This window comes from Octodon degus, unplaced genomic scaffold (genome assembly GCF_000260255.1).
Source record: "Octodon degus isolate 3935 unplaced genomic scaffold, OctDeg1.0 scaffold00079, whole genome shotgun sequence".
NCBI classification, from domain to species: Eukaryota; Metazoa; Chordata; class Mammalia; order Rodentia; family Octodontidae; genus Octodon; species Octodon degus.
The window spans coordinates 5,492,119-5,500,927 of record NW_004524655.1 but is presented as its reverse complement, the minus strand read 5'-3'; the positions used below and the strand labels follow the sequence as shown (position 1 = coordinate 5,500,927).

The 8,809-nt window shown below is 42.4% G+C and overlaps 1 protein-coding gene across 1 annotated transcript in view; it reads right to left on the bottom strand.

Annotated features, from left to right (window-relative positions):
* The window catches only part of Tmem233 (transmembrane protein 233), a 42,552-nt gene that overhangs the window by 9,978 nt on the left and 23,765 nt on the right, over nt 1-8,809 (bottom strand). Inside the window, exon 2 of the mRNA XM_012515792.2 lies at nt 2,311-2,447. Within this exon, the coding sequence (XP_012371246.2) occupies nt 2,311-2,447 (137 nt within the window). The remainder of the gene's footprint in view (nt 1-2,310; nt 2,448-8,809) is intronic.

Genomic DNA, 8,809 nt, shown 5'->3' with positions numbered 1-8,809 from the left:
CTGGATAAACCCTATCTTTACCACTGATGAACAGTGAGACCTTAGACAAGTCACTTCACCTCTCTGAGCCTAAATTTCCTTATCTGCAAAATGGGGATAGTAACTTCCTCTTTGGGTTGCTGTAAGCATTCAGTGAGGATTAATTCATGTAAGAGCTTTGAACAGTACCTGGCACACAGTGAGGTCTAAGTCAGTGTCAGCTACTATTATTATAACATGTTCAGTATGTATTTCCCCAAGGCCCCAGGAGTCCAGCCAAGACTTGGCCCCGTTCCTTTGGAGCACTGTCCTTTGAACCTGGTGCATGAGTGCAAAGCCTGGGACTCTTTGCAACGGCCTCTGAAATGCTTAGGGTCCCTCTCAGTCATGTTGACAATGAGAGTAATAATATACCAAGAAACAGTCTGATGAGTTAGCATACCTGCTAAGGAACAGACACCAAATAGTTCACAATTGACCTCCGCAGTAGCTTTATGAAATGGAAGCTGTTCCAATCCCCATTTTACAGTTGAGGAAACTGAAGTTTGGGAGACTGAATGATTGGCTAAAGGAGAGTAAGTGGTCAGGGAAGACCTGCCCAGGGAATCTGGTGCCAAACTTGTACCACCAACTGCACACCCCATGGCTCCATGTACACACACACACACACACACACACACACACACACACACAATATCTTAAAGAATAAAGAAAGCTATGTTCTCCAGCCATGTTGTTCATCATAGACAAATACCCTCAAACTCCAATTAATTCATTGATATTGATATGAATGTCATGAAATCAAGAAAACTTATTTCCTTAGATGTCTTAGTGTTCCTTTCTCCATTCTTTGAATAAATCCACATACTTTTCTTTGGGGTACTTTCTGTTAGCATGTCCCATCTTCCTTTCAGCTGCCATCGACTGCTCCCAGGTCTGGCTTGTCTAACAGGAAGGTGATCTACCATGACATTTATAGCCCTTGGTGACCAAGATTGGGTTGCCTGCTCTGGCAGAATGAAAGATGTCTGCTTCCTCTCTCACACACCCCGATGAACCTTTTTGGTCAACCTAGCCAAAGAGGTTGGGTTTCTCAGCTCAGGCAGATGTTTCAAAATGCTTTAGTCAAAGGTGGAGGAATAGTTGTGCTCCTTGGCAGATAAGCCCAAAGTTTTCCCAGTATTCTTAACTGTGTGGCCAGGATTTACATAGAAGACAGATGAATTTGAATTTGTCTTTCTGGGTCTGGGCTGCCTATCACATTTCCTCCCCTGACAAACTTCCACTGGGAAATGTCACCAGTTCTAACAGAGGTAGCTTATCTCAGCTAATCAGAGAAGCCAGAAGAAATTTACCCAACTCCAGGGAGAAACTTCAGCAGTATTCATCTTTTTATGAGATGAGGGCTCATTGGTAATAGCAAAAATATGTGGTGGCTCTTCTGTCCTTTAATTAAAAATGATTCAGCCAGATTGAGGCAGAATCATGCAATCATGCAGAAGTCATTTACAGAGCCCATAATCAGGCAGACCAAAGCTACTTATCAGCTAATGTTGCATTTGATAACTTGGAAAGCCCTTCCTGTGGTTGCTGGGTGAATAACACCCTTGGCTTGGATATAGAGATGGACAATCCAGTCCACTCTTTAAATATGGGATAGTAAATGACAAGGTAACAGTAATCAGGAAGTAGAGAGGAGACAGTAAATGGTAAAATAGACTCATAATTAAATGGCCAAAACCAATCACAGGTGGGGTGAAGCAACTGGTTTTAGTCATTTAATTGTGAGACTATGTGACATCTGTGGTACCCAGGGTGAGGTAGGGAGAAGGCCACATGAAATTCTTTCTTCCTTGTCTCCTACTTTCGCCTGAGAATACGTCCTGTTTGGATCAGAAACTTACAAACTGTGGACTACTGACAAAATGCTTGTTTCTTGAAATAAAGTATTATTGGGACACAGCTGTGAATGCTCATTTACATATTGTCTGCGCCTGTGCTAAAATGGCAGTGCTAAGTAGTTGTGATAGAAACTATGACTTGGACCATATGTCCTGCAAGGCCTACAGTATTTGCTATCTAGTCCTTCACAGAAAACATGTGTTGACCGCTGTCCTAGGTAGAATAGATACAAGATGGCGGACCTTCAGTCAGCCTGGGATCCTGAATGACTGCACAGAGCAGAGAACTTTCCCCCATCCACATGGTCCACATGACACAAAGAACCTTGTGTCTGGAGTTGCTTGTTCCTGGAGCATACCCTAACCTATTCCCACGGTTTCTATTGGGCATTCCAGAAAGGTTGTTCAGGGATTCAAGTGGCTCACTTACTTCCTTGTAAAGTGCACCACACAAGAGATGGTGATGATGACAAGGCCAATAATGATAGAGGCGATGGCCACCCACTTGGCGTTCCGCCCCAGCCGCCGGGCTCCTTCGTAGTCTCCTTCATTGTAGCTGTTCTGAGACTGGAAAACACAAAGAAAGGGACGGTGACCACAGATAATGCGCAAGAAAAGGGGTGAAGATTCTCAGGTTGCTCTTGTCAAGCCACTGTACAAGACCTTGGGGACTTTGCTCCTCTCCCTGCTGGGCTGATGAAGAAATGACACGGTTATCACCTCTTTCAGGAAAACTTTCAACTATGAGGCTGAGTTTCCCGTCTCCTCTATACTTCCTGATTATTGTCACCTTGTCATTTACTATCCCATATTTAAAGAGTGGACTGGATTGTCCATCTCTATATCCAAGCCAAGGGTGTTATTCACCCAGCACCCACAGGAAGGGCTTTCCAAGTTCTCAGATGCAACACTGGCTGGTAAGTAGCCACTACCCTGGGGCTCCTCCTCCTCCACCAGGGTCCTAACCATCCTGGCTCTTCCTGTGTATCCTCTGGACTTCTACCCCAGCATTGTAAAGGTTATTACTGGGCTCAGAAAAGCATCCTATCAGATTCTGTAACCATGCCAAATTGTTAAATATTTAAGTATTGTCTTCATTTCTAGTACTCTGAATAGTGTTTGGCACATTTCAGGAGCTCAAGAAATATGCATGAGCTGAATGGATGAGAGAATGTATGTTTTCCCACAAAATGAGTTCATTGAGGACCTCTTGGAGCTTCTTGTGCTGGCACAATACCAGGCACAGGGGAGGACTCAGAATCCTTGAGGCATAGCTGCAGAGCCCAATTTTTCTCCTTTATAATAAGATCTCTTTCTCACCCTTCTTCTAAGAATCACCCAAAAGTTGTGCTGCAACCCAAAGAAGACTGTTGTATGTATTTAAGGCAGAATCTCACTATGTAGTGCAGGCTGGCCTCGATTTCATAGAGACTCTCCTGCCTCAGCTTCCTAAGGGCTACAATTACAGGCATGTGTCACCACAACCTGTTGTATGTATTTAATACTTATGTCCAGAGGGGTTCTCTCAGTGGTATACATTGTAGATTTCATTTGGAGACTCTGTTCTTGATTCTTAAGGTGCAGAATTTCAGTAGTCATTGTCCACTTGCTCAACGAATGGGGACCAGGCGCAAGCAGACAGTGCTAAGTCAGAGAAACACCTACTACACCTCAGAAGTGTTTGCTTTCAGAACTTTTCCTTAATTCTGGAAGTTAGCAGCTTAGTCAGAAACAGACCAGGAGACATAGGACTGAGGTGGGTTTGCTTTAGGTATTTTGTATGCAGGAGAGAGTAAGAAATCATCACTGTATCATGGACTTCCGGCAAGGTGAGTTCTAGGATTCTTTATTATTATTATTATTATTATTATTATTATTATTATTATTTGGTATGGGGGTCTCACTACACAGCTCAGACTCATAGTGATCCTCCTCTCTCAGCCTCCCGAGTGCTGGGATTACAGGCATGCATCACCAAACCCAGTTTCAGGGCTGGCATGGCATGTGGTACCAGGGATTGAACTTGGAACCTTGTGCTTGCCAGGCAGGGACTTAGACCACAGAGTTATCTCCCCAGCTGCTAGGCAGCCACTCTTAATGTCCTGTGAGTCAAAATGCTTGCCACCTTTAAACTTACACATAGGGCTGGAGAGTTGGCTCAGTGGTCTAAAGCACCTACTTGGAACAAGCTTGGCAAAGCACAGGGACCGCGGTTCGATCCTCCAGCACCACATGCCAGCCAGCCGCGCCCCCTGCTGGGCTGAGCTGGCCACACACACACACACACACACACACACACACTAAATGTTTAAAAAAATTAAAAAAAAATAAATAAACTTACGTATAAGTATGGAATACATTTTGAAACTCAAGAGAGATCCAAACTCAGATTCTATGTGATAGCAGCTGGGAGAACTAGGGGAAGTTATTGGTCTTCTTAAGGCTCAGTGCCTACATCTGTGAATATGCCCCCATATTACTGCTGGGGTCAATAGTAGAAACACCTTCTTCATGCTGGAGGATCCAGGGAGTTAGTGCGTGTCAAGTGGTTAGCACTGACCCAGAACACAGTATATACTCAATAAATGTTAGTTTTCTTTGTGAATTGCCGTTGCCTTCCTGGTTCTTATTTCTAAAGTTGAGATCTTTGGGTAGATATGAGATCACCTCTCTCTACCCCTTGCTGGATCAGAATTTTTAGAGGCCCAGCTGGAGACGCTGTTTTAATTGCTTCAGAATCAAACTCACTGCGTAGACTCTTAGGGACTTCATACTCAGGGCTCTTAACCCAATTTGGAACTGTGAAGAGTCTCATCCCAAACTGATCACTATTGTTTTGTGCTTCCTAGAAAGCAACATGCAGAGACTAGTTATAGGGTTGCTTCTGTGTTGCCACAACGAAAGGAAAACTAGAGACATGGCCCATTCCACAATGTCAACTCTTGGCTTTTTCCATGAGGAACCAGTTTCATGCTCCCAGCAGCAGTGACTGGAATGGGGGTGGAAGAGCAGGTCTGTGCCCTCCTGAAGGGCAGGCGTATCTACACTCTATGAGTGGCCCACGAGCTCAGGTGAGATGGGGAGGAGGTAAGCTTGGGCCTATGAGTTGTTGGATGCAGGCCGGAGGGCCATGCTGACCATGTGGCCAGGGATGTAGGTGCAAGCCCCAGACAATTCTTGCCCCACCTTCACCAGCAGCTGCTAGGCTGCCGTCTCACCTATGACCCTCCACTCACAAGCCGCCATCTTTCTGGGGATCTTAAGAGAGACCTTGAGTGAGTCCGGAAGTGGGGCTGCTGTTGCCCTGAAAACAAGAAAAAGCCTCCTTCAATACCAAGTGTGGACTTGTCCCTTTCTACCGGAGTCCACCTCTGAAGCTATTTCCTCTTCTGGTGGTTGGAGACAGAGTTGTCCACAGGTAAATCTGCTGGATATATTCATGGAAACTAGGGAAGGATCAAGTAGAAAGCTTTAGAATTCTCAGATTTCTTTCTGAAAGACTTTCATGGTTGAAGGTCTCAGGCTCAAAGGTAGTGAACAATAAACCAGAAGAAATTCTTTCTCCTTCCCTAGGATGTGGGTTGTATTTTTTCCCCAGCGCTGAGGATTACCCCAGGGCCTCAAGCACAGTAGGCAAACGCTACCACTGGGCTACACCCTTGGGCCTTGGCTCTAGTTCTTTATCTCTATCAGCGGGAATGTCATATAAAGTACTTTTTGTCAGATGCCACAAACTAAAATGATGAAAATTGATCTTAGAGAAAAATGTAGATTTCTAAATCTTTTTTAAAAGCACTTAGGATGTAAATGATCTCATCTGGAGTGGAAGAACTAGAGAATCAGGATGGCTTCACATATTCAAAACTTAGGGCCAGGGAGATAGCTCAGTAGAATAAGCGCTTGCCTGGCAAGCGCAAGGGCCTGAGTTCAATTCACAGTTCTGAAAAAAAATATATATATACATATACATATATATATATATATATATATATATATTTACAAAATAGTTAGGATAGATATACAGCTACTTTCTCTTAATTCAGTGAGAAGAGAGATTTGTACTAATAGTGTTTGGACAGGATATCATGTCTGCATCGCGTACAATGAATAACCACGAAGACAACCATATGCAATGTATTAATTATTGAAACTGTCCTCCTAATCGGTTTTGAAACTGTCTTGTTGCTATTTGTTTCTCAATAAAATTAATAAAAAACCTTATATGATAGTATTTATTCTTTTCAAAAATTACTAATGCCATTTGTGAACACAGAAAACAGTTCAGGGGCCAGGGGGATGGCTCAGTGGAATAAGCGCTTCCCTGGCAAGTGCAAGGGCCTGAGTTCAATCCCCGGTTCCACAAAAAAAAAAAAAAAAAAAAAATAACAACCCTCTTGAAACTGTCTCATTGCTATCTGTTTATCAATAAAACTTTGAAAAAAAAAAAGAAAATAGTTCAATGCTGCAGAAGCATATACAGCAAATAGCAAAGCGTTTCTGCTGATTTTGTTTCCTAGTTTCAGTGGCTTGGGGATATTTGTTTCTACATGTTTTTTTGCATGATTAAAAAAAATAACACTGGCATGTCCCCTTGCTTCCACTTTGACAAAGAACATCATGTATCGCTGTTAGGAGAGAAAAACCTCAACAATTTTCATCCTCAGATCAGCAAAGTCAGTCTCTTTAATCCTGATCCCTCAAATATTAAAATCTTGAGTATTTGCCATAAATCTCAGCAAATACAATTTCATCCCTGCCTTTGGCAATGTCAAGGTTTAAACATACTTCCTTTGGGATGCTGTAAACTCTGAGAAGGATATTGTATTTTTTTCCCCACAAACAGATTAATATAAAACTTCCTGAAACTCTAGGTGACTTTGTATTGGTTTTTGAATGCTTGCTTTGTGATTTTTTTTTTTTTTTTTTTAATGGCTAGTTGGGCTTTGGAGTGTTGGACTTCTTTCTGTTTCTTTTTTTTCTTTATTTTTTTGTATTTTAGGGAAGGGTCTACAGGGTGTTCAGGGTCTCACTACTAGATCGGACTCATAGTGATCCTGTTTTCAGCCTCCCAAGAGCTGGGATTACAGGTGCATGCCACCACACCCAGTCTCAAACACTGTCTCAGTGCACCCCGGGGTCAGGGCCAGCATGGCAGGCCTGGAGATCAAACCCATGGCCACTGCGCCTGCTTTCAGGCATTTTAATCTGCTGAGCTATTTAGCCGGCCCTTCTTTCTGTTTCTTTCTAAGTAAATCTTTGTTTTTCTAAAGGTTTTGGCTTCTGCTGTAGTTTGGGTACCAAGTGTCTTCAAAGGCCAATGTATATGTGCTGCCAAAGTGAGCACCCTCAAAGGCCAATGTGTTAAATGCTTGATCCCAGCTTATGGTACCCCTAGGAGATGCTGAAAGGTGGGGAGAGACTTCGGTCATTGGGGGCAGGGCCTTCAGGGGGATTTGGAACCCCTGTGTGTCTGTGTCTGTGTCTGTGTCTGTGTCTGTGTCTGTGTCTGTGTCTGTGTCTGTGTGTCTGTCTTTCTACTCTTATTTTCAAAAAACTTCATAATGACAAGTGTTGTATGTTAGTACTTACTTATTGAGAGTCTAGAACCTTTTGATAGATTCATAGTCAATATAAATATGCCTCACCATTAGACATTTTAGTTATTTAAAGTTTGTTGTGGTTATATAATATGATGCAGTGAAACTTAGATAGATTATCTATCTATCTATCTATCTATCTATCTATCTATCTATCTATCTATCTATCCACCTACATATGTTTTTTCTTTTGGTGTTTAGGATTGAATTCAGGGCTTCACATCTGACAGGCAAATGCTCTACCACTACTTAGATCCCCAGCCTTAGTATATTATTTGCATATATCTGATGCTCCCCTGCGAATTCCTAGGAATGAAACTGAGAATTAAAGGGTCTATGATTTAAATTTGGAGAGCCAAATCACCCTGCCAAAAGGTTACATAAGCCTGCACTTCCACACTAAGAGGATATAAGTGGTGACTTTTCCTCTGTCCTTTACCAATGCTGTATATTATCAACCTTTTTTTTTTTTTTTTTTTTTTTTTTGCAGTACCGGGGCTTGAACTAAGGACCCTGTGCTTGCCAGGCAAGCGCTTATTCTACTGAGCTATCTCCCTGGCCCAGCTTCTTTTCTCATTATAAAGGGCAAAAAATAATCTTAAAATAACTACTTTTAGTTAATGGTGAAGGTGAATCATCTTGTCATCTTTCAGGTCTTGGTTCCATTGTTACCACCTCAAAGAGGCCTTATCAGACCAACTAATTTGCTAACTAACACAGTGCATAGAGCCCAGGAGCTCATTACATATTTGTTAAGTGAATAGATGAATATGTGAATGAACAGATATTATGAACAAATATGTGAATGATTGTATATATCTTCTCTTGATGAATTGTAACTCATATCGTCTGTTCTATTTCTATTGTTTTGTCTCACTAATTTGTGGGATCAGCATTCTGCAAAAGGAACACGATAGAAGCCACATAGGTAATCATAAATTTTCTAGTAACCACATTGAAAAAGTCAAAGTGGGGCTGGCCAAAAAGCTCAGCTGATAAAAGCACTTGGAAGCAGGTACAGGGACTGGGGGTTCCGTCCTCCGGGCCTTCCATGCTGGCCCCACCCCTGGGGCTTGCTGGGATGGCAATTGAGACTGGATGTGGTGGCGTGCACCTGTAATCCGTTTTTGGGAGGCTGTAAACAAGAGAATCACTATGAGTCTGATTTAGTAGTGAGACCCTATAGGCCCTGTAGATCCTTCCGTAACACACACACACACACACACACACACACACACACACAAAGAAAAAAGAAAAAGTCAAAGTGAATGAAATGAACTTTGCTAAACATATATTTTATTAAATTCAACATGTCCACAATATTATGATTAA